Source organism: Carcharodon carcharias, chromosome 10 (genome assembly GCF_017639515.1).
Source record: "Carcharodon carcharias isolate sCarCar2 chromosome 10, sCarCar2.pri, whole genome shotgun sequence".
Taxonomy (NCBI): Eukaryota; Metazoa; Chordata; class Chondrichthyes; order Lamniformes; family Lamnidae; genus Carcharodon; species Carcharodon carcharias.
The window spans coordinates 42,211,820-42,238,550 of record NC_054476.1 but is presented as its reverse complement, the minus strand read 5'-3'; the positions used below and the strand labels follow the sequence as shown (position 1 = coordinate 42,238,550).

The 26,731-nt window shown below is 42.9% G+C and overlaps 1 protein-coding gene across 13 annotated transcripts in view; it reads right to left on the bottom strand.

Annotated features, from left to right (window-relative positions):
- sox6 (SRY-box transcription factor 6) overlaps positions 1-26,731 on the bottom strand; it is a 724,678-nt gene that overhangs the window by 219,345 nt on the left and 478,602 nt on the right. For all 13 annotated transcript variants that reach the window (XM_041197601.1, XM_041197599.1, XM_041197600.1 and 10 more), the window contains one exon: positions 23,742-23,810. In XM_041197601.1, the coding sequence (XP_041053535.1) occupies positions 23,742-23,810 (69 nt within the window). The remainder of the gene's footprint in view (positions 1-23,741; positions 23,811-26,731) is intronic.

Below are 26,731 nucleotides of genomic sequence, written 5' to 3'. Positions count from 1 at the left end.
TTGCTGTCTTCTCATATTATGCAGAATCACTCAGCAAAGCCACAGCAGCAAGCAGAGGGCCTCTTCCTCCCTCAAGAGTGTTAAATTAAACAAAAGTTAATGGATAGAATAAATAGTGCAGGCACTGAATGGAAAAAATTAACTACTGTACCACGAGACACTGGACCACATATCCACAGAAGAAGTGAGATACGCAATGATCACGAGGCACCAATTTAATTCTGTGTTGACTACTGCTGTTACCAAGTCATTTATTTTACTTGTACCACCTGTCTTTTCCATTTTCCTACAATGCTTGTGAGCATGTTTCTCATGAATTTTCTTTAAGGAATGGGCATGCCTGTTGTTGTCGCAACTTTGGCGTATGGCCTCATTGATGTGGTCATCGACTGTTGCCAGTCAACAGTCATTCAAAAATGATCTTTGTTAAAAAATATTAAACCACTTCTTGAATAAATCATTGCTTTCAGACAAAAACAGGTGGTGAAATTTAAAATTTCTTTCTTTTGTTGTTTTTAAAACACACTCAGGCCTTTTTAGAGCACAATTAAAGATTGTGGTTTTAGAGTTGTTCTAACCTACTAGTACTGCCCTATGACAGGGAAAGCTTACAATGAGATCTCTAGTTTCACTATCCATTCTATGAGTTCCTGAGATACTGACTGGAAGGATGAGGTGCCCCTGCAACAGATGTAGGTGGGCAGGTTAATGTGATGTATTCATGGTCTGGAGTTCATGGCCAGAATCACACTTCTAGCCACCTCAACTTCCACTTACAGAGCAGGTGACCACATCATCCATGATCAGTGCGGATTCTGTTGAATACCATTCACTGTCATCAAGGGAAGTCAAAGTCAGCGACCTTTGCCGCTGAGTCACTGATGAGGTGTTAGTTCTTTATGCTGCATGTGCCCATGATTCCATCCATCCAGATAGTGAGTTGATGCCAGCTGCATGAAAATGAGCTGTTTTCCAGAATGGCCAGTGCAATTTTGAGTGCTTTCCTGGTGGGTTTTTCAAATCTTGCTGACTGGGAAGATGGGTGTTTTTCATTTCACACAGCATGATGACGTCGCAGTGAATGCCAGATGGGACAATGTGGGACAGCACTGGCAGCCACTCAGCTAGAGTGAACTAAAGCACCCCGCACTGATCTCATGGCACATTCGATCTTTGTGTGGTGGCTGCAAGACCATGAGGCAGGGAAGTATTCTGTAGCAGAATAGACTAGAACCACTGTTGCTGTGCAAGGTTGTTTACTCAACAGTAGTTTTCATTAAGAAAATAATCAACCAGTATAAGTGTTCACAAACTCTTCATTCTGATTTACACAATGACTGAGATTTCTTTCCATTTCAACCTGTCTGGGTGTCCATGATTTTTGTCCTCTCCAGTCCCTCCAGTTTTCCAGGACCTTTCTAGCTCCAATCTCTCTATATATGCCTGTGGTTTCTTCCTTCTATAATCGGTTGTCCAAAATTTCTCTCCCCCGGTATTCAGTTGGGTTTTGATGAGATTTCTCTGCTTTTATCCATTCCTTTCGGGTATAAATGATTTTTCTCTTCTTTGGCATTTGGTTATACATCTGAACTCAGGGTATTTGGATCTATTCGTGCTGGAAGAAAATGTTTGACCCGAATGGGCAGCTCTTAATATTTATGGTTGAGGTTAGTCAAATCCACCAAAGCTGAACTACAGACCATTACAATAAAGGGCAAGGAAGCTATGCCAGAATCAAATCAAGATGGGGTCTGCTCACTATGCACCATTAGTGACACCAAAGGCAACAATACAAAACTGTGATGCTGAAAATTTCAACAGGTTAGTCTCAAACTCCTAGTGATCTAGCAAAAGACTGTTTCTTACAGAATATTGAAAATAAATAACAATAAAAGGTATTTCCTCCAAATTGACACTAGGAGAATAAAATGCATTGAAATGATAAATAGTGTACTGTGAGTCTACGTTGAAATCAAAGCTGTTTTGTAATGCACTCAATGCCAAATTGAGGAAGAAGGGAAAACAAAATGTTCTCATGAGATATACACATTTTCCCAGCCCACCAACCATCAGCAAAGTAACTGCACTTCCCCCCGCTACACAAATACTTAAAAACCATATTTTGTTGCATCCACTAAAAAATTAAAGCCGATTAATGTCAAATCAAATGTTCAATGGATGTTAGAGGCCTTTTAGGTATGAAGATTTTCAGCAAATTTTCAGCAGCATTAGAATCAAGCCACGGTCTCTCTCTCTCTCCCTGTCTCTCTCTATTTCTTATGCAAGTTTGGTTCTGGACCCAGAACAAAGTAACTATCCTGGCTGTATGGAAAACATGGGAGCAAAACAGGAATGCGAAAATAGAATAAAATACACAGCATTAGAATCCCGCAATAAAATCATTTTAGCAAAAAAAATCCTACTTGTATTCCAACATCACTTCCCAAATATCCTACATAAAGTTATCCACACAAAGAAATCCAGAATATTTGCAGGACAAAAATGACGCTTCCAAAACTATGTAATGTTTTTTATGTTACTCGTATTGTACTGGTTTTCATTCCTCTGCTTAGGGCACTTCTACCCAGCCAAAAACTCAGTAATTGCTATTATCAACCAGGAATGTGGTTGGTGGGGGGGGGGGGGGGCGGTGGTGGTGGTGCAGGGGTGCGCGCGGTGTAATGCGGTGTGCAAAGCTGGGTTTCCCGTGCCAAAATACGGGGGCTCTGATTAACGTTTGTCATGTAATCTTTTTTTCAGTGTATTTACCACTATGATGCCTTTTTCATTGCAAGGGCAGAGTACATCAATAAGAATATCCCATTATCCTGAAACTTTCTGTAATACATTTCACTTTCTGAGACTGACAAGAATCCAATCTCTTCAATATTTATTTCACTGAAATTAGATGTTCTAGTTTGTATTGGAGTATCGTTAACTTAACAGCTGTTCTTTTCATGCCTACTGGCAAAGACAAGCGAGTATCTGCAGCACTTGACAGAAAACGTAGATTAGATATTGAGTTTTGAGGGTCAGATTTAAATCCCCCCTATTGGAAGTCAGGTTGAGGGGCAGTTCAACACTATCGGGAGATTTATCAAGTCCATTCCCGAATGCAATTTTAAAATAGCAGTTTACACCTGTAGAGTCCTTCTTTAAACATGCAGATTGGCTCCGATTATGTCAACGAGGCCCGATTGCTATACTTATCTGAGGTGCGAGCGGGGAAGCAATGGTGCTTCCCCACCAGGCTAAGCCTTCCGGGAGATGCATTGAGAGGTCCAGTAAGGTATGTTTTTAAAGTTTCCTTGTGGGCTAAGAGGAACAAGAATGCTTACCTATCTGCTTGGGGCACCCCCTTCACCTCCCCTATTGCACTCGGTGGCAACTTGTGAGCAAAACAAAAACAAAATGTTTCATGAGGTGTATACACATTCTCCCAGACCTCCAACCAGCAGCAGTGCTCACATTTCCTCCACCCACACATTTAAAACCAACTTGTCGCATCCACTGAAAGAGCCAAAATTAAAGCTGATTAATATCAAATCAAATGTTTTAGTGATGTTGAAGTCCTTTCAGGCCTTTTACACAAAACAGTAGCACCAACTCAAATACACACAACTGAGTTTTATCCCACAGAAGCCATTTGATCTTAACAATAAAATGCGAGTTTGGAGGTGGGGTGACCATATGTTCGGGCAGGAGGGTGCGCAGAGATCCCACTGCCTTCCTGCCTCCTTCCAATTAAGTTTGGAGCGGGATGGCTTGCGAGCCACTTAATGGCTTCATCCTGCTGCTGAAAGTATTCAACCAGCAGCAAACGGGGGACTCACCATCCAGGGAGGCCACACAGCAAACCCTATCAAGTTTTCCCTGTTGCCCGCTGGGGTGGTCCCTTGTTCTCAGGCACTCTGTGCCCAATCAAAGGGCCCAGCATCAGGGGCCTTGCAGAAAGTCACCCCCTGCCCTTGCTTCCTCCCTCCCGCTTGCCCCTTCGCTGGCGACCCCATCCCCACAATCCCCATCCCATCACAGTCACCTCTGTCTGAGGATCTATGGTCGACCCCTCCTGCAGGCAGTGGTGCTGCCAGTACTGGAGAGCTCTGATTGACCAGCTGCTCTAAGGGGCAGAATATTTGTCCTTTTAGGGGCTTGATTATGTAGGAGATCCAATATTGTCTAAGTAAGTGCCTGATTACCTGGCAATTGGATCGAGCCTCCCGAAGAGAAGCAACATGGGGCTACTACAGTTCTCCAACTTGTGGGCAAGGCCCTTGTTGCTCTCATTAAATTCCGCCCTAAGACTCAAACCATTTGATCAACTGCGCTGCCACTTCCCTTCCCTTCCTCTAGCCCACCAGGTCTAAACTTACCCCCTGCCCTAATCCTGAACTTATAACTTTCTCTAGCCTTTTTCTTATCTTCCCCCATGCCATCCCTGAGCTAATTTTGTCCATGAGGCCACAATCACCCCCTGCTCCTTCCATCTTATCCCCATCTAAATGCTGAACACCTAACTTTCCTTCCTAATGCCCGAGTTAGCTAATATTGTCAAGTTTTCTTTCCTCAGGTACTGTGCCCCTATCCTTCAAATCTGCTGTCATCCTCCCTCTCCTCAAAAAAAACACTCGAAGATGAAAGCCTTGCAAACTACTATGCCATCTCCAACCTTACTTTCCCCTCTTTGAATGGGCTGTCACCTCTGAAATCCAAGCATATTTTACTAGAACTCCATGTTTGAATCCCTTTAATCAAGTTCTCGCCCTCTTCTCATTGGTTCCATCCTTATCTATCTAGAAGACAAAGAACCACTGGCAAAGGCTTCTCTTCCTGCTCCTGCACCATTACCTCTGGTGTTCCCCAAGGACCTATCCTTGGTCCCCTTTTGTTTCTCACCTACATGCTGCCCCTCAGCAGGATGATCTAAAAGCACAGCATCACTTTCCACATGTAAGCTGCTGATGACACCCAGCTCTACCTTGCCAGCACCTCTCCTGAGCTTGCCACTGTCTCTAAATTATTAGACTATTTTGCCTATACCCAGTATTGGATTAGAAGAAACTTCCTTCAACTAAATATTGGGAAGACCAAAATCCCCAGTCCCCACCACCAATTTTATTCCCTAGTCAGCCACTCCATCCGCCTCTCTGGTAACTGTGTAAGGCTGAGCCGGTTTGTTCACAAACTTGGAGGGGAATTTTATGCAACAGCACCCCCCCCACCCCCCGGCATATAATAAGGCAGGGGGGGTGCACGTAAAACTAAATGGGTGGCTAGCCCACTGCCTTCCCACCCACCCCTGAGCTGTCCTCCATATTACGGTGGGTGGGTAAGGCATCGGCCAGCCTGTCCACCCTTAGCCAACTGAGGCCCTTAAATTGCAAGTAAAGGCAACTTAAGGGCCTCTTTCTACCTCCACTGCCATAGGGGAGGTGGTGGCATAGTGGTGTTGTCACTAATCCAGAGGCCCAGGGTAATGCTCTGGGGATCTGGGTTCAAATGTCCACTACAGCAGATGGTGAAATTTGAATTCAATAAAAATCTGGAATTAAAAGTCGAATGATGAATATGAACCATTGTCGATTGTTGTTAAAAACCCATCCGGTTCACTACTGTCCTTTAAGGAAGAAAATCTGCTGTCATGTGTGTCCAGATGCACAGCAATGTGGTTGACTCTTAAGTGCCCTCTAAAATGGCCTAGCAAGCCACTCAGTTGTATCAAACCGCAAAAAAGTTTGAAAGAATTGGCACCGGATGGACCACCCGGCATCGACTTAGGCACTGGAAATGAGAACGGCAAATTCAATCATGCAATGTCCTCCTTAATAACATCTGGGGGCTTATGCCAAAATTGGGAGAGCGGTGCCACAGGCTAGTCAAGCAAAAGCCTGACATGGTTGTACTCATGAAATCATACCTTACAGTTAATGTCCCAGGCATCACCATCACCACCTGCAGAGGTGGCATCACAGTGGTATACAGTTGGGAGGGAGTTGTCCTGGGAGTCCTCAACATTGACTGCAGCCCCCATGACGTCTCAGGTCAGACATGGGGTAAAATTTTTCACTCAGCAGGCGGGCGCGCACCTGATCCAACCGAGCGTAAAATGATGCGTGATGGGGTCAGGCTTGTGTCCCAACCTCATCGCGCACTTACGCAATATTTCGGTCAGCGGATGCGCACCAGAGTCAGAAGCTTGCCCACCAACAATTATAAGGCCTATTAAGGTTGATTAAAAGAAATTTTTCGCTGCTTGTCCAAACTTACAGTTGACGGGCAGGAGAAGAGGCCAAGCAGCCTTTGCATTTTTTTTGAAACCTCATCCATGGGCGGGATGAGGTTTCCAAAAGCAAATAAAAATTAAATAAAAACTTGATTTTTTCATTAATAACATGTCCCTGTTCATGTGACAGAGTCCAATGAGGGGACATGTTTTATAACATTTATAAAATCTGTAATTTTTAAAAAAAAATCAGTTCATCTCCCTGAGTCAGCTCTGTGCCTCACAGATATTTGCAAATGGCACTCGCCCCACTCACACTCCCCCCAACTGCACAGGCAGCGCTGAGCGCTGCCGCTCACATTTCACGCTGGGTGGGCCTTAATTGGCCTGCCAGCATGAAGTTGCCTTCCGGCCCCAATCGCAGGCAGCAGTCGGCTTCCTGGCCAACCCCACCTGCCACGCTGAGCCAGCCCGACATGGATGAAATTCTGCCCATGTGCAAGGAAACCTCCTACTGATTAACGTGCACTGCCCCCCAAACCCTCAGCTGATGAATCTCTTTTTATTTTACTTCCCTACGGACTTTTCATCCCGCTCTGGATTGAGGTTTGAGCAAAAATGTAAAGGCCATCTGGCTGATTGGCCCATTCACCAACCATAAAAATGGACGGGACTCGAAAAATCGATTTCAATTGCCGCCTTAATGGGCTTAATTGCCAGCTTGTCGGCGGGCGCGCGTGGCAGTTGCAAGCGCGCCCACCTACTTTAAGATTGCTCATGTGCAGGATGATGTTGGGATGCTTGCCCGATTTCATCTTGTGCTATTTCATGTCCGTTCGGGTCAGGCGCTCGCCCGCGAGGTGTAAAACTCTGCCCATGGGAACACCACCACCTGGGAATTCCCCTCCAAGCCACATACTGTCCTGACTTGGAACTATATCACTGTTCTTTAACTGTCGCTGAGTCAAAATCCTGGAACTCCCTCCCTAGCGGCACTGTGAGTGTACCTACACCACATGGACTGCAGCAGTTCAAGAAGGTAGCTCACCACCACCTTCTCAAGGGCAATAAATGCTGGCCCAGCCAGCGACACCCACATCCCATGAACAAATAAAAAAAATATGGTGGGCAGGGAAAGGCTGAATGGAAGTGGCCAGTCTGCTATTTCCCAGCGATTGGAGAAAGGCTAGACAGGCTGGGCCTGTATTCATTGTTTAGGAGAATGAAAAGTGATCTTATTGAAACATATAAGACTTGGCTGAGTGGATGCTGAAAGGTTGTTTCTCCTGTGGGAAAGACTAGAACTAAGGGACGTAGTTTAAAAATGAGAGCTGTTCCATTTAAAATCAAGATGAGAAGAACTTTTTTTTCTCAGAGAATCATGAGTCTTTGGAATTTTTTTCCTCGGAGAATGATGGAGGCAGAGCCAACAAATATTTTTAAGGCGGGGTAGATGGATCCTTGATTAACAAGCAAGTTAAAGGTAATCAGAGGTAGATGAAATGTGAAGTTGAGGCCACAATCAGATCAGCCATGATCATATTGTATGGCAGAGCAGGCTCGAGGGGCCAAATGGCCAACTCCTGCTCCTAATTTGTATGTTCGTATATTTCCTAACTTGGAGAAAAAGGCGGGGAGGAAGGGGGTGGGGAGTACCTCCCGGGAAGTACCCTGTGCCCATCAGGGACACCCCCCCAAATTAGTACTTCCCATTTGTGCCTCTTTCCACCCCTAACCACGGCCTCTCAAACTCCCATCTCCCTAACCCCCCCTCATATCGCACCTCCGGCCCTTGCTGGAGCCCGATTCCTTTCCAACCAAAATCCTCGGACTTACTTTAAAGTCCAGTATCCATGATATTCTTCTTGGGATTCCCTAGTTTTCCCAGTAGTGGCCACTACTGTGTTCTAATACCGCTGGGGCTACTCAGCTACTGGCCTATCAGATTGGCTGGCAGCTCTCAAGGGTGGAAGTTTCTTTCCCTGAGGGGCGAAATCTCACTCTCACCTTGTTAAGGCCACCCCAACCCCCACATATTTTCGCTGTGGGGCAGTTCTTTTGAAAGTTGGAAAACTGCCAACCGACTTTTCTACTGGAGGGTGAGTGGCAGGGAACAGTGATACACCACTGCCACCAAAGTTAATCCCTTAGTGCCCTAATTGAGGGCAAGTTGAGTTTCTGACCATATACCTACACCATCACTAACTCTGTCTATTTCCACCTGTTTCCACCTGTCTCAGCTCATTTGCTGATGAAACCCTCATCCTTGGCTCTGTTACCTCTGGACTTGATCATCCATTGCACTCCTGGCTGGCTACCCATGTTCCACCCTCTGTTAACTTAAAGTCATCCAAAATTCTGTTGCCACATCCTAACTTGCAACAAATCTCCTTCACCCATCACCGTGCTGTGATTGCTGACCTACATTAGCACCAGGTCAAGCAAATTCAAAGTCTTATTTTCAAAATCCCTCTGGCCTTGTCCCTCTATATCTCTGTACTCTTCTCCAGCCCTGTAACCTCTGAGAAATTGGGGCTTCTCCAATTCTGGCCTCGAGGATCCCCAAATTTAATTGCTCCACCATTGATGGCTGTGCCTTCAGCCACCAAGGCCCTAAGCTCTGGAATTCCCTCCCTAAACCTCTTTACCTCTCTTTCTTCTTTTAAGACACTCCTCAAAATGTATCTCGCAATATGTCTTAGGCAGCATGGTGTCAAATTTTGCTTCGAATGCCACAATGAAGGGTTTTGGGGTGTCTTGCTGCATTAAAGGCATTACACAAATATAAGTTGTTGTTGAGATAATTAAATCAGAACTAATGCTGCATTCAAATAAATCTCTACAAAGGGAAGCTATTCATTAGACATAATCTTGAACAGGTTCCATTGCAAGTTCAAAGGACATTGTTTAAACAATAACATTAACAATTGCTCAATTCACAATATTGTCGTATATACTGAGCTTTTCTGATCCGTGCTGAAATGTCACTTTGTGAAACACGTGCATGAACATTTGGTCAACACTGCCACAAGATCATTTTATGAACTCACAATGCGTTTCATAGACTGCTCCTCATGTTGCTAACACATGCTATTCCAAGATTTACTAGACTATAATTAGAAAAGCCATTTGAAGGAGTGACATGCTGGGGAAGCATTATTTGCCTAAGACCAAAAAAGCGCATTATAATTTTCAGCAACAGAACTAAAAAGGATGTTGATAAGGCTGGTCCAGACTGGTATGGAGCAATTTCAGTGTGATTCTTCATGGATGAGAGGTGCAGATATGTGCTGATGTAACAAATTCAAACTGCTCACAGCAACATATATTGTACAATTAGTAAGCAAAATGTATTGATTTTGGTCTTCCAAAATTATCTCTAATTTTCCTTTAAGTTGCTGGTGGTGATCTTGGCGGACAAACGCTCAACATATTTTTCCAACATTCCTTATTTCCATTAAGTAAGTAAACATCCCTGCTAAACATGTAGATAAAATACCTCAAACAACACATCGGGTATCATCTGCCAATATTGGCATCAATAATACCTAGATCAGGCTTGTCCAACTCACGGCCTAAGGGCTGGGTTGTTGTTCTCGGGGCCTCTGAATTTGGCCTGCCAAACTTGTTGGATTGTCAACAGCCTGATTTTTGAAAATTGCTGTAAAGCAGCTCCTCCAATCACAGTGAGCCTTATCAGCAGCAAATGCAGAGAACCCAGCCTATGATTGGATCAGGAGCATGAGTAAGTAACTTCTGAGTAAGTGAGTTGCTGGAGACAATGTAAAAGAAAGGGTGTGAGGGGAAGAAAGAAAATGTGGGATGGCACTGGGGGAGGGGGGCAGGGAACTGTGCAGGGTAGAGAGAGAGTGTGATGAGGAGAGAGAGTATGGGGTAGAAAGAGTGAGGGGGAGAGTGTGAGGGGAAGGGAGAGAGTGTGAGAGGGAGAGAGAGAGTGTGAGGGGGAGAGAGAGTGTGGGGGGAGAGAGAGTGTGAGGGGGAGAGAGAGTGTGAGGGGGAGAGAGAGTGTGAGGAGGGAGAGAAAATGTGAGGGAGAGTGTGAAGGAGAGAAAGTGTGAGGGGGGAGAGAGCGTGAGTGGGGGGAGAGAGCATGAGCAGGGGGAGAGAGTGGGTGAGGGGGGACAGAGGAGGAGAGAGAGAGGGGAGTGTGTGTACGGAGGCAGAATGTGTCTGTGGGGCAGAGTGTGTACATAAGTTTGGCTCATTCCGAGTATCAGGATTCTCATTCATCCTCATCAACAAACATGCACTCTCATCCACTCTCACAGTGGGTGAGGGTGAGTGAGTGAGCACACGAGACTGGGTGTGAGCCGGACACACACACTGTCACCCTTCCACACTCTTAATGGTTATCTTTATTTATTACTCTTTTTTCTTGTTCAGCGAGTTGTTTCTTTTCATAACTCAATTTTCTTTTGAAATTCACGTTTAATATTGTGCCAAACTTTATCTTTCTGAAATTTGTTCATCGGCCCCTTGAGTGAGAAAAACTTTGAAATGTGCCCACCCCCCACCCCAAGCGAAAAGGTTGGATAAGCCTGACCTAGACCTTGTATTCCACCCTTCTTTCTGCTCCTCACTTTATTCTGGTTCAGTCTTGCAAAGAAGTTGTCCCCCAGCTCTTAAAAAGGATTCCATGAGAAACATCAAGTTGTCTTCCTCTTCCAAACAATAACTGTATTTCCAGCCATTTTTCTTTTTGTTTCATTTCTCTGGCACAGACAATCTTACTTTTCAGCTCACGATTCATCAGTATTTCAGCTACACTTTATCAATTACTGCAACTTGTCTTGCCTTCAAAATATAAAAAGAGTGGCCCTGTTTGAGATGGTCTTCAAAAGGCTATGCTGTAAAAGGTCCCACCCATGAATGAGCGATACACAGTAAGCTCTAAAATGCTTTAAAACAATCTGGAATGTAGCCTCGAAAACCATAATAGGATATGGTACAAGTGATTAAGTGAACCTTAACCCACCCTACTGGTTACGCTCAAACTAGTGACACTTTATCTTATAATGAAACACACCATTGCCATATGGCTGCTTATTAAATACAGAGACACTCTTTCTTCACTCTAAGTAAGCTGCATTTTCAGGCCAATAAAAATTAAATTAACACAACAGTCTTTCAAACACCTTCCAGCCTTCTCAAAGAATTTCACTTTATTTGCTCAAAGATTTTAGTGCTTTCAAATTAATTCAGATCCTGCAAGTGAAAACAACGGATACCTTTTCCACCATTTCTAACAGCTCCCTGCACTGAATGGTAATTGGAATAAGGAGACTTCGGAGAGATTCTCTGTGAACAAACCAACTTCGCACTTTGAACACAAGGGAGGTTGTGCAACCATTTCAATAGGGGAATAAATCAAAGCAACATATAAAAATATGGGTACATTTATTAACCTTCACCACAACCACTCCAACCTCCTCATTTCAGATAACTCAAGTCTAATATTTATATGAAATGATACATCTTCTTTGTCACTGGTCACCATTTTATTTAGAATTTAAATGAAATGAGAGTAACCTGCTTGGCCAAAGTATCCTGAAAATCCAAAGAAGAAAATCTACTGGTAGGACTTTATCTTGGTAATATTGCACACAGTGAGGAAACATTTCCAAAGGGGGTCAGTGATGTTCCGTCGTATCTTCCTCAGGTAAACGGTGTAGAATTTTTTCAAGGCCTCTCCTACTCTTCTGTCAAAGTTACAGCGGACAATAAGGGGACCCCCCACCCAGGAAATGTTAATCTGTGGCCTCGAAGTGTCAGCTTAATTGAATTATTAGCACATTCGCCTCAGAATCAAAAAGCTTTCAGTTCAAACATTTTTTTTTTATAATTCACTCACGGGATGTGGGCATTGCTGGCCAGGTCAGCAGTTATTACCAATTCTTAATGGCCCTTGAGAAGGTGATGGTGAGCTGCCTTCTTGAACTGCTGCAGTTCAAGTGGTGTAGGTACACCCACAGTGCTCTCAGGGAGGGAATTCCAGGATTTTGACCCAGCGACAGTGAAGGAATGCTGAGGATGCTGAGTGGCTTGGAGGGGAACTTCCAGATGGTGGTGTTCCCATTTATCTGCTGCCCTTCTCCTTCTAGATGGTAGCAGTCGTGGGTTTGGAAGGTGCTCTCTAAGGAGCCTTGGTGGGTTGCTGCAGTGTACCTTATAGATGGTACACACTGCTGCCACTGTTCATTGGTGGTGAAGGGAGTGAATATTTGTGAATGGGGTGCCAATCAAGTGGGCTGCTTTGTCCCGGACAGTGTCAAGCTTCTTGAGTGTTGTTGGAGCTGCATTCATCCAGGCAAGTGGAGAGTATTCCATCAGACTCCTGACTTGTGCCTTGTAGATGGTGGAAAAGCTTTGGTGAGTCAGGAAGTGAGTTACTCGCCGCAGGATTCCTAGCCTCTGACCTGTTTTTGTAGCCACAGTATTTATATGGCTAGTCCTGTTCAGTTTCTGGTTAATGGTAACCCCCAGGATGCTGATGGTGGGGGATTCAGCGATGAATGTCAAGAGGCAATGGTTAGATTCTCTCTTGTTGGAGATAGTAATTGCCTGGCACTTGTGTGGCACGAATGTTACTTGCCACCTGTTGGCAAAAGCCTGGGTGTTGTCCAGGTCTTGCTGCATTTGGACATGGACTGCTTCAGTATCTGACCTTACAATGAAAGGAAGGTCATTGAGGAAGCAGCGGGAGATGGTTGGGCTGAGAACACTACCCACAGGAACTCCTGCAGTAATGTCCTGGAACTGAAATAATTGATCTCCAACAACCACAACCATCTTTCTTTGCACTAGGTATGATTCCAACTAGCGGAGAGTTTTCACCCTGATTGCCGTTGATTCCAGATTTGCTTGGGCTCCTCAATGCCACACTTGGTCAAATGCGGCCTTGATGTCAAGGGCAGTCACTCTCACCTCACCTCTGGAATTCAGCTCTTTCATCCATATTTGACCCAAGGCTGTAATGAGGTCAGAAGCCAAGTGACCCCGGCAGAACCCAAACTGAGCATCAGTGAGCAGGTTATTGCTAAGCGAGTGCTGCTTGATAGCACCGTTGATGAACTCTTCCATCATTTTACTGATGATCTTCACAAGATTTGCACATATAATCTAGGTTATATTTCAGAACCGTGTTAAGGGAGTACTGTATTATTGGATAAGCTTTTAAACTATGGCCTGAACAGACAAATGTAAAAGTTCTCATGCCATTGATGAAGAGCTGTTAGTTCTCAGTGCGCTGACCAACATTCCTCCCTTAAATAAATTGGCTGCTGCATTTGGTAACATAACAGTGATTGCAATTCCAAAGTAATCCATTAGTTGTAAAGTGCTTTGAGTCATCTTGAGGATGTAGCAATGCAAGTTCTTTCTTTCTTTAATGTGTAAGCATTGCACTGGTGTCCGGATTTCTAGCCATGATTAAACCAATATGCATATATGATTCGATTGTACTGTGTGGTTGCTCCAGCCTTTCCAACAGTAATAGATTTGTAGATTTAATCTACAAATTAAAGTTTTAGTTTTTAATGATAAAGTTAACCACTAGACATATAAAAATAAAACGTGCTACCGTACAAGAAATTATTCTTGAAGTTACAGTTGTCAACATTTACCAACAAATGCATAGGGCGAGATTTTAACTTGCTCACAACCCATTCACTTACAGAGTTAGAATCAGGCCCAGAATGTCTTTTTATGACAGCTTTTTGTTACTTATAAAGAAAAAAGAATGACTTGCATTTTTCTAACACCTGTCACAACTACAGGAAGTCCCAAAGCATTTTCCGTGCAATTAAGTACTTTTGAATTACAATCCCTGCTATAATGTAAGAATCACAGGCACAGGTGTTAACCCATTTAAAATAAATAAATAGACTAATGTCTGTGTTAAAATAATAGGCAAAGGAATGTTATCAAAACATATTCAGCTTTTGTAGACCAATATCGCTAACAGAAATATTCCAGGTCAGAGTCCTCAAAATACATCACCCAGGTTATGCTGAGCCTAGGAATGTCATGAGCACTTTTGAATTTTCTAAACTCATGTTTAGTTTAGGAAAAATATTCTTAATGATAAATGCTAACTGTTCAAGTTCTGGCTGATCTGCAATATCTATCTAATTATTAGTGACGGATGTAATGCGTACAGATATCCATGTCTGCCCTGATCTATTTCTTAGCATCTGGCAGACCAGGGCCAATAAATTGTTTTGACATTGTGTCTAATAGTGATTAATGTCCAGTATTATAGCTCATGAATTATTAGGGATATTAACCCAACCAATTGATACAAGTACTTTAATTACTACAGTCCAAAAGGTGGTCTTTGTGCTTCCCCAGTATAAGTGCCCATGTCACCCTCATATATCCAATAAGACTTGATAGTATCAGTTCCTGGAGATCACCCTGCAGGACATGGGCCAGGATTTTACAGCCCCTGCGGTCTGTCTCCCCCCGCGGATGCGGTGAGCCACTTAAATCTCCATTCAGTTCGGTGGGACCGCAATATACCGCCAGGCGTGAGGGGTCATAAAATCCTGGCCGTGATGTCTTTTCAAACCTTCATACTTAATAGCAACAAACTCAGAATCAGCTACCTTAGTAGATGGTTACCCTCCCCAACTATGTTATCCAATTTTCCACTCCATAGCAAGCGGGTACTTTTTTAATAAGTTGGCTAATTTCTCCTAGTTCCACTTTAGTCATGGACAACTCATTTTCTTCATCCCTACCATCATTGTTGATCAAAATGCTTTCCTTATTTGCTATTTGCTTATTAAAGAATTCTGTCCTCATTACAAAATCATGCTGGCGATGCTCTTTTAAGGGACATATGTTGAATGCCAATGACAACAATGATGGAGAATGGATCCAGCACACTCCAGACTCAACCAATTGCATATTTCCACTATTAGAACAAAAAAAAATTAGTTACAATGAATTCAAAATGTCCTAAGGGCATACTTATCTAACCTAGAGTTTGGTGTTCCAAGGAGAAACACACTGAAAATCATTTTACAGAGGCTGAATTACAGAAGCAGTGGGCATAGTCTGACAGCTGCAAATACCATTCAGCACTTCAAAGGGCGAAAGCCATCTTCTATTCAATTAGCTGCCCTTTTGGTTAATGAGGGGTAGCCTGTTAAAAATAAAAGTTAAATATTGGACTTCCTTTTTTTTAAGAAAATGAAGGAGGAGTGCAGAGAGGAAAAACACATTCGGTGAGAAGAGAAAAATAGTGTTTTTCTCTTCTTTTCAAATTACAGCTATGAATTTGCAGAAAATGTCTGTGAAGTTTACCTCAGCAACGGCATGTAATGGCCCAACCTATTTGTCCTGTTTAGATCTTCTGTCTTCTTTCAAAGACACATCAGACTCTTGTAGTGTGCCAATTGAAGTGTCACATTTCCTTAGCTGAGTTGATTTGGAATGTGTACATTCCCTAACTGAGCTCGTAGGGACGGTATCACTTACACGATAAATAACAAAAAAGGAATGGTCTCCAGAGTCAAAGAGAATAATTATAATTACTCTTGGGCTGCCCTTTCCCTGTCAGGCACAGCACACAAATACAGTTCAATGACAACAGTGTACATCAAGCACACAACAATGAGACTTAACTGGGCTTCCTACTGATCAAGCACCACAAAACAGAATAAGCCATCTTACTCTCCATGGTCTTGTCATTCCACTTGTAATAACTCATTTCCATACTTTAAGTTCAATTGACTGGGGGAGTGATTATTAAGGCAACAGATAGTGTATAACAAAAAGGTTCTATGGAGCCAGGAAGGCATAGTAAGACAAAGCAGGCACTCTAGCGGAGAGGTGCAACTACAGTGCTGTCCCTGTGCAGCCATCAGATTAGTGACTGCAAAAAAAGTCTCACTAACCATCACAACAATGTATTTAAATGGAATGCTTTTGCACTTTCATATGCCCAGAACCATATCTTCAGAAACTGTGATAATATAATGCACAAATATGATACAATTTAATTTTCATCTCCCCCTTAATAAATTCTTTCTTCTTCTTTATAATGCAGTATTCTCCTCACACTGTGCAGTATTCACTCCAATCTAGCTGGTTGCCTGGTCCCTGGCCTCTGCTATTGCTTTCCATCCAGTTACTAGAAGATGGGTGAGAATGACCTGAGGTGATATGCCTTCTGACTTTGTCTCTCTCTCTGTGGGACAATGCCTTGCTTCTACTTGACAAACCCATCCTCCATGCCACCATTGCTCAGTATCCATAACAGAGGTAAGCAAACCTGGATAATCCTGACTCTGTCCAGTTCTTGTATCATTCATGGGATGTAGACATCACTGGCATGGCCAATATTTATTGTCCATCCCTAAATGCTGTTGAGAAAATGATAGTGAGTCGCCTCTTGAACCACTGCAGTCCTTGTGGTCTACTCCATTCCTAGTTCACCTAACTTGTTGCCACATGCCCTGGACTAGTTATTTATTGAGTGCAGATAAGTTTACCTTTTCAATCCTATTAATCAGTTTTGTCTCTCCACTTTGCTGCTGAACCTTCCCACCTTGAATGCAGCATCACAGATCCTGCTTGTCCAACTCCTGGCAAGCTTGTTGATTTATTACAGCCACCTTCGCTAACCCTGCTCCCCATCTTGTTGTCGCCTGTGTTGCGAAACAATTAAGATATTAATGTAAGGTTTAGAGTTGGGCTGTAATTTAAAGTTGGGCTAAGGGGTGCCAATTTTTTCCCTTCTCTTCTGTCCTCAAAGCATTCACTCCTTGCTCGGGTTCACTTCCAACTAGTCTCTCTCTGCGTTATCAAAAGGATAGCAGTCAGGAGGTGAAACCCCAACCAATTTTCCCCTCCACAACATAGGGCCAGAGATCAGTGGTAAAACCATCAGTGCTGTCTTAGAGCTAATTTGGCATTGACAATTGATCAAACATGGGACCTTGTCTTAGTTCTTGTGGCTCAACTACTGAGCCATTAGAAGATGAGGCAGCTTGCATGCTGGCACTTGGTGTTCCTGCATTTATGGCAGCGGGGAAGGGGAATGTACATGGAGTGTAAGAATATTTTAGAATAGGGATATTTATATGGAACTTTCTCGCATGACGTTAAAGTCCATAATGGAATTATGGTGGATTTTAAATGGTCTTTGAAAAGATGTGCTTTGATGAGCTGGATAGCCTTTTCTCCTTTTGTATTTGCATATGCTCTATCAGCTCACTTCTCAAATTAACACATAAACATAAACAATAAAAACAATGAACAGGATATAAAAAGCAATAGTGATTGAAGGAAGGCATATGGACAACTTGATCATTCTTGAGTCAGTAGTTGTTACATATCACTGTGTGCGATCTTCAATGAAGTAGATGCTCACAGAGTCTTGTGAGTTGTTTTCGCCTCTCCTCTCCTGTAATTGCTGACTAGTGATGAAGTATGAACCCACAGGCAACAGGAATGGAATTTCTCACTGATTTTTCCCTTCAGGATCTCAGCCAAATTGGTAAGCAGCCTAGTTTGAGAGGTAACAGGTTCATTTGGCAGTCAAGGGCACCACTGCAAAGCTGATACTTTCCTCACCACGGGATACTGATCAGGAACAGGAAACATGGCCTTTTTTTTTCTGGTGGCTCAGTTGGTAGCACTCTCACCTCTGAGTCAGAAGGTTGTGGGTTCAAGTCCCACTCCAGGATTTAAGATTAAAATCTAGGCTGACACTCCAGTAGAGTACCGAGGGAGTGCCGCACTTTCAGTGATGCTGTCTTTTGAATAAGAAATTAAACCAAGGTCCTGCCTGTCCTTTCAGCTGAAAGTAAAAGATCCTTGACACTGTTTCAGAGAAGAGTGGGGGAGTTATCCCTGGTGTCCTGACCAGTATTTATCCTTCGATCCATGTCAGAAAAAAAAATTATACCCTGAATTTTCAGCTTGGCGGGTGGGCACAATTGGTGGGCCCGGAATCAGCTAGGAAACGGACCGCCGGCTGCGATCGGCTCCCGACCACGATTTTACACTGGCAGGCCAATTATCGATAACACCTTCCATCACTTTACTGATGATCAAGTGGCACTTAAACAGTAATAATCTGCTCACTGATGCTCAGTTTGGGTTCCGCTTGGGCCATTTGGCTCCTGACTGCATCAAAGCCTTGGTCCAAACATAGACAAAAGAGCTAAATTCCAGAGGTGAGGTGAGAGTGATGGCCCTTGACATCAAGGCAGCTTTTGAATGAGTGTGGCATCAAGGAGCCCTGGCAAAATTGAGGTCAATGTGAATCAGGAAGAAAACTCTTCACTGGTTGGAATCATACCTAGCACAAAAGAAAATGGTTGTGGTTGTTGGGGGGTCATCATCTCGGTCCCAGGACATCTCTGCAGGAGTTCTTCAGGCTAGCGTCCTTCACCCAATGATCTTCAGCTCCTTATCAATGACCTCCGTTCTATCATAAGTTCAGAAGTGGGGTTATTTGATGATGATCGCAGAATCTTCAGCACCATTTGTCACTCCTCAGATGCTGAAGCAGTCCATGTCCATATGCAGCAAAACTTGCTCAATATTCAGGCTTGGGCTAATGAATGGCAAGTAACATTTGTGGCATAGAAGTGCCAGGCAATGACCATCTCAAATAAGAGAGAATCTACCCATCTCTGGTTGACATTCAATGGCATTACCATCATTGAATTCCTTCACTATCAACATCCTGGGGTTACCATTGACCAGAAACTGAACTGGGCCAGCCACATAAATACTGTGGCTACAAGAATAGGTCAGGTTCTGAGAATTTTGAGGAGAATGGTTCATCTCTTGACTCCCCAAAGCCTGTCCACCATAAACAAAGCAAAAATCAGGAGGGTGATGGAATACACTCCACTTGCCTGGATGAGTGTGGTTCCGACACACTTAAGACGCTCAACACCATCCAGGACAAACAGCCCGCTTGATCAGCTTCCCATCCACCAACATTCACTCCTTCCATCACTGACACACAGTGGCAGCAGTGGTTGCTATATAACTCACCATGTCTTCTTTGACAGCATCTTCCAAATCCATGACCTTTCCCACCTAGAAGGACAAGGGCAGCAGGCACATGGGAACGTCATTACCTGCAAGTTCTTCTCCAAGTCACACACCATCCTGGCTTGGAACCATATCTCCGTTCCTTCACTGTCTCTGGATCAAAATCCTGGAACTCCCTTCCTAACAGCACTGTAAGAGTATCTACACCCACAGAGACTGTCACAGTTCAAGAAGGCCGGCCACCACCATCTTCTCAAGGGCTATTAGAGAAGGTCAAAAAATGCTAGTCTTGCCATGAAAGAATAAAAGAAAATGCTTTGGGATATCTGGTGGTCTTGAAGGTTGCTATAGAAATGCAAGCTTTTTTTTGGAACACTAGGACACTGAAGCGCACAACAACAAGCCTGTCTCTCCCAACTAAAATCAGCCAGTTAAATACAGGGTGGAAGTCAAACCTGGGGCAACATTTTCCCCCTGTCGGGGAGAAGTGCGGGAGTAGGCGTGGGTGGGCGAGTTCCTGATCCGTCGCCATTTTACGTGGGTGGGCGAATTAAGGCCCGCCCAGCGTGAAGTGTACCAGGAAGCGCTATGCACTCCCTGTGCAGGTGGGGGAGAATTCCCTGAGTCGGAAGTGCACTCTTTCACGCATGCACACGAAAGAGTGCACAGATCTCCCTGAGGCAAAGTGCTGCCTCAGGGAGATCAGCTCAAACTTGAAACTTTAAATAAAGATGAGGAAAAAATTTCACTGCCATGTCCCTTCATGTGGCACTCTCACATGAGTCGGGACATGTCCATAGCTTTTATTTTAACATGCTTTGAAGTTTTAAAATCCCTCATGAAACCTCATCCCACCCATGGATGAGATTTCATGTTTTTTCAGAAGCCCGCCGAGGCTCCCGGCCTGCCCGCCAACCTTAAGGTTGGACAGGCAGGTCCATTAATGGTTTCAATTAGTTCTTTAATGGCTTTAATAGGCCGTTGACAGGTCGCGGGCACACAGCTGAGTCGGTTGCATGCCCGCCGACCTGAGAATGTAAATGATGCTGGGTGACATCAGGACACATGCCCAACGTCACCCTGTGTCATTTGACACGTCGGCGAGCGGGCCTTGCCACCCCCCCCCCCCCCCCCCCCCCCACCCCCCGCCACCCGCTGAACAGAAGATTCTGCCCCTAGGAATTTCCTGGGCTGGATGTACACAAAAAATGTCTTTATTATCTGAACATTGAATTCCATGCAGCACAACCTTTGTGGTGTAACAGGTTCTCATGAAGTTGACTACTTCAGGTGGGACAAGATTTGTCTCCAACATTAACTTCTAGTCAGACCCGTGATAAGAGAAGAGTCAGGACAACTTTTTGTGTGGTCTAATTAAAATAAAAAAAATTATCGTATAACAAATCCATCTGTCCTTTTATTTAACAAGACTGAAGCAACTCACCGTGAACTGAAATATACAAAGAATTTGTTAAGAAATGTGTTTTACAGGTGTTAGTTTGCTAACTCCCAACAGATCCAGTATGTGTGAAAAGTGCCTCACACATTCCTGAAAAGTAATGCAAAAACTGAACAAATAATTAGTGTTGTAATTTGCAGAAAATTTGGATTCTTTCATTTGTTAAAAAGGACCTGAGCAGAATTTGTTTTAAAATAAAACGTGTCATTTGAACAGCACATGTGCTGCAGACCTGGTAAGCAAAGCAAAGCAGAAGATAACGGTGCATTTTAATTTTCTGTCTGCTGGGAACTTTGCTTGAAGTTTTTCAAGTTATCTAATCAAGACTTTGCCTGATTAAAAAGATAAATTACAATGAGGGAGTTTCAAGCATCTTTATATTTCCGCTCGGACAAAATTGGCTGTTGAGTTTCCTCACACTGCCACCTTTCTAGAGTTTTTACCTGAGCACTGAAATGCTCATCTTATTTTTCCTTTGTTCATTGTTAATTCAGTTCTTAATTCATAAGGATCTTCACTTACACATCACTCAATACACATTTCATATGCTCCCCCTTGTAATGTAGACTGCTCTCTCCATATGCTTTTCTTGGTCATAGATTGTTCCTAGAGTTTCCCCTGTGTCCTTAACTCAATTGTCTATCTGATTCCTCCATTGCAGTGACTGTTCCATCCAAAAGGTTCACCTCTCCTCATGCCATGGATATCTCTGTGCATGTGCTCTCCCATGAGCTGCAGATTGCTCTGTCTGTACTGTTCCCCCATGCTACAAACTGCTCTCTCCAGAGAATTCTCATCCATTTTGTGGACTGCTTGATTCCAGTGGACGCACAGGGAGATCATGTAAAGGAATTATTCTGTGACATAGAGCCAATATGGATTATTTTTCTAACTTCATATGTTTCCTCTGCCCACAGATCATTCTGCTCATACAACATGCCCCATACCTTCAGTGAAACAGTATTCAGTCCTCAACATTTTGGTTAATCACGAGAGTTATACATGAGCAGTTGTGTTCAGGAACAATATTAAACCATTGAGCAAAAAGCATAGAAAAGTAGCAGAATGTAAATGAGAAAAGTAAGTTACCCAGCCACTCTTCTTATCCGAGACATAGCAGTGTTATATAGCTCAGTAACACAATTGTGTAGTGTGTGATGAAATAGTAACCTCCAATTGGTTATGCATAATTGCTCTGAAATTATGCTGTATATATTATTGATGGGTTCATCTCAACCTTATATGTCCACCATTTACCCATTGAGTTTTAAACGCTTTAGCATCTATGTTAAACGTGACACATGCCCTGTTTAGCATTCGTATATTATGCAAAGTGATTTCAAGGCTAATGTGTCCCATGCATTTATCTCTTTTTTTTGCACATTAACATTATTTGGTAAGGTCTGCATCTTTCTATTTGAATATAGTTGCAAGGTAACTGGTTGGGTTTGGAAGAGCTGTGTCAGCTCTTCATGTGGTACTTTTAGGCTAATTCAGTTCGAGTGAGAACCATTGCAAATTACTTTGCACATTGATTAGTCAGTGAACTCCGATGTTGTAAGAAGTGCTCAGCATTTTCCATTACAAAATTTCCCCTGCTTGAATCATCTTTGTTTTGCACACTTCTTTTCCAAGTCCCCAAAGGCGCTAGTTCATGGTGTTACAACTGGTCAAGTCTTCCATCATCCCACCCACCCACGAGCCACATTACAGTGAATATTAATGAGTTGTTAACCTTGGAAAGTGCAGTCAAGCCCAATGCTGTTCTTAACTATCATCCACACATGCATTTTCTAGGACAATAGAATGGATAGAATTCAGAAGCAAGCAAGATGTCTGAGGTTCCAAGCTTAGAATACTGACTCTAACCACAATAGTCCTATTGAAGATGTCACAATTTTTTAATGTTACTTAAAAATATTTATTTATTTTAGATGATCCAAGCCCACACTTGAGGTGAAGTCATAACATCTGGCATTTGTATTTTGCTAGGATGTTGCCGGGTCTTAAGGAGTTGAGTTACAGGGAAAGATTAAACAGGTTAGGACTTTATTCCTTGGAGCGTAGAAGAATGAGGGGAGATATGATAGAAGTTTACAAAATTATGAGAGGTATAGACAGAGTAAATGCAAGTAGGCTCTTTCCACTTAGATTAGGAGAAATAAACATGAGAGGACATGGCTTTAGGGTGAAAGGTTTAGGGGGAACATTAGGGGGAACTTCTTCACTCAGAGAGTGGTGAGAGTGTGGAACGAGCTACCATCTGACGTGGTAAATGCGGGCTCACTCTTAAGTTTTAAGAATAAATTAGATAGATACATGGATGGGAGAGGTCTGGAGGGTTATGGACTAGGTGCAGGTCAATGGGACTAGCGGAATAATATTTTGGCAAAGACTAGAAGGGCCAAATGGCCCGTTTTCTGTGCTGTAGAGTTCTATGGTTCTACAACAAGGCTGGAAATCCTACAAGATTCAGTCGTGCTTGAGTTAATTTAGAATTCTAGAACATATGGACTACTTCAAGATCCTTCTCTTCACTTTCAAATTCCCCTATAGTCTCATTCCATCCTACCATTGAAGTACCTTCCTGTAGATAAATCTCCACACACATTCTATGCTTCCCTGCTATCAGATTATTCCTCATTCATTATTCCATCTGCTCCACCATCAACGGCAATTCTTATAGCCACTGTGTCCCTGCCCTTTGGAACTCCCTCCATGAATCTCTCTGCCATGTCACCTCCTTTAGCCTCTCCCCCCGCTACCTTTCCATTAACTCACTCCTCTCCTTCTCAGCGTTCACTGTTTTCGACCACCTGTAAAAACTTTTGAAACATCTTTCTATATATGAGGAGTGTGATTGAAATGCAAGTCATTGGTGGCATTTAACACCACTTTTAAGAAGTTAAAAAACTACTCTGAGATCAGGGAACCTTCATCCATGGGTAATATATATTCAAGTGAAGATCTCACTTCAGCTAAAATGGAGGGGACCAGGGGAGGCAGAGAAGGACTGACCTGGATTTGCTGTTGGAGAAGGTTGATTTTGTGTTGCTGCTGCAATAGTTGCTGCTGTTGTCTTGCAATCTGGAGAAGAGGAAAATATATTTAAAAAAAAAACAAAATTAACAAAATAAATCAAAACATAACTTTTTTTTGCTGTTTCAAATAAGCTGCCAACAAGGGAGAAACAAGTTGTTTTTACTGCGCCCATCCATCTAACTACATTCCCGCTTCATTGAGCATGACAACCCAGTTTTAAGTGTCATTTAATTTTCATTTTCAAATATAATTACAAAGTGTTCACTGTAAGATATCACTCGTCTGCAAATGTGTCAAGATTAATTTGAGCTAGCTTATTCACAAGTGTCAACAGTTAATTACTGTGTCGTGTCTGCATATCTAAATGACATCCTAACTTCTTATTTTGTACGTATTCTTGTATCTTATTTCCCATTATAAGCCGAGTGTATATGCTTGCATGTGGGCAAATATTTGGACATGGAAAGCTTGGTGATCTGAGGCTGATTAAAACAAGTGCAATGTACGAGCTCTATTATACACTGCTTTTCATAATAATATGGTGGGACTATCAATATGATTCCACTAATAAGCCCCATTTAGGAAGGCATTCTTTACTCTGGAGTGACTGTGGAGTGGGTACAATTGTGTCTTAAAGAACTGAGATGTGACTGGGGATGCCTAGCTTTAGATTACGAGATCAAACTATGGAGCACAGCTGCAATCAGCTTGTGATTGTAATTACTAATTCCAATCATTAATAAGGATCATTTTTGGCTGCACCTTATTCTCAAAGAGCTGTTCTCTAATTTTACGGTCCTATAACGGCAATTTTCCTCCAATGGTTAAGATCATAAGATAGGATTAGATAAAGAATGCTTGCCCTTCCAACAGATTTCATCCAATTCTTTCCAATCCTACTGTCTTCCTGATGCAGCATCGAGCTGCTTCTTAAGTGAGTCCAGCTGTCCTTGTCTCAAACACACTTCCTGGCCACCATTCCCATTACTGATTGTCCTCACATAAAGAATTACTTTTTGGTGTCAATCGTAAACTTTCCTTCCAGAATTCTGAATCTGTGTACTCTTGTCTGCTGGCTTACTTTTCAGAAAGAAATGATACAGATTTACTTTCTTCATCCTGTAAAGTTATTTTATGTACTGCTACAAGTTCCCGTTTGAGTGCAAAGAGCCTCAACTTGTGTTATTCCTTATCTCTTGAATTAACCTTATTTCTTTCCTCTGCATTGCCCCTAGAACTTGGACCCTCTTAAAGCATGGTGACCAGAATTCATGACAGCCGATCTGTCCAGTAGAAAAATAAAACGCCAAGGTGAGGAAAAATTATATTTCACTCTTTCTAAGTGGATGCGTGGTATGAGGTACGAAGTTAAGTAGCGCAGTATTATCCAGCACTCGCCCTCTGAAGAGAAAAATACTTGAAAGACTTGCATTTATATAGCACATATCACAATCTCATGACATCTCAAAGCACTTTACAGCCAATGGAATATTTTTTGAAGTGTGGATGCCATTGTAATATAAGGAATACAGCAGCCAATTTGTGCACAGCAAGCTCCCAAAAACAGTAAACAAATAATTTGCTTTTGTTATGTTGATTGAGGGATAAATATTGGCCAGGACACTGGGGATAACCCCTGCTCTTCTTTGCATTGGTGCAATGGGATCATTAAAGGGCAGAGAGGACCTTGGTTTAACCATAAAATGGCACTTCCAACAGTGTAGCACTCCCTCAGTGTTGCACTGGAACATCAGCCTAGATTTTTGTACTCAATTCTCTGTAGTGGGACTTGAACTGACAACCTTCTACCTCAGGTGAGCGTGCTACCAATTGAGCCACAGCTAACACCAAGTCATAAATGCTTTTAAATATACACTACCTTTGACTATACTGTAATTTATTTCTTTGATTTTTTTAAAAAAATCCCCTCATGTTTCTGTGTCCTAATCAAATGAGCCTTTTCCTGGGGACCTTGGATTAGTTGTGCTATTTTTCTCAAATTACCACACCCCAGCTCCCATCTTTATCCTGTTTGCCCCAGATTGCCTTCAAAACTCTTCTCACCTTTATCCTCAGACTCTTGACTATGCCACCCACTGCACCCATACACCCCCCACCCCGCCCCCCCCCCACCACCACCACCACCACCACCACCACCACCACACCCAACTAGGCATCTTCTCTACATTTCCCAAACTTCGTTTCCTTACTCTTTTTCATCAAGCTCCTCAATCCAGAACACTTTCCCTTCAGCCTCCCACGATTTTCAGAATTTTTCCTTCAGTGTTCTGGACATCCTTTACCCTTCTTTCTCAGCTTCAAGTTCTCAAATGCCAAACCTTTTCTGTCAAACTCATGGACCCCTGCATTTTTTCTCTGACTGGCCATTTGATGCTATCAATTCAACACAACTCATTTTCCCATTCTCTGAACCAATTCATCATCTCAGACTGCCAGTTCTTCTCTCCCATGTCCCGTTCAGAAAGGTAATGTGGTGTCAACCATGACTCAGTAGTAGTGCCCTTGCCTCTGAATCAAAAAGTATTGGGGACATCTTATTCCAGAGATGGTCTAAGCTGATAATCCAATGCAGTATGCTGTGCGGTCTGAGGGGCTATATTTCAAATGAGATGCTAGATCTTCCTGCCCTCTCAGGTGGACATAAAAGATCTCATGATACTATTTGAAGAATAGTGGTGTTCTCCATGGCATCGTCACCAATATTTAGCCCTCAACCAACAATACTAAACCGTATTATCTGGCCACGGCTGTTTGTGTGACCTTACTATTTGCAAATTGGCTGCCGCCTTTCCAATGTTACAGCAGTGACTACAATTCAAAAGTACTTAATCGTTTGCAAAATGTTTTGAGATGTCCTGAGGTTGCAAAAAGCACAATATAAATGCAAGTTTTTCTTTTAATCTGTATTCCCTCTGCTTCTTGAACTCAATGTGTTCCTTTACATC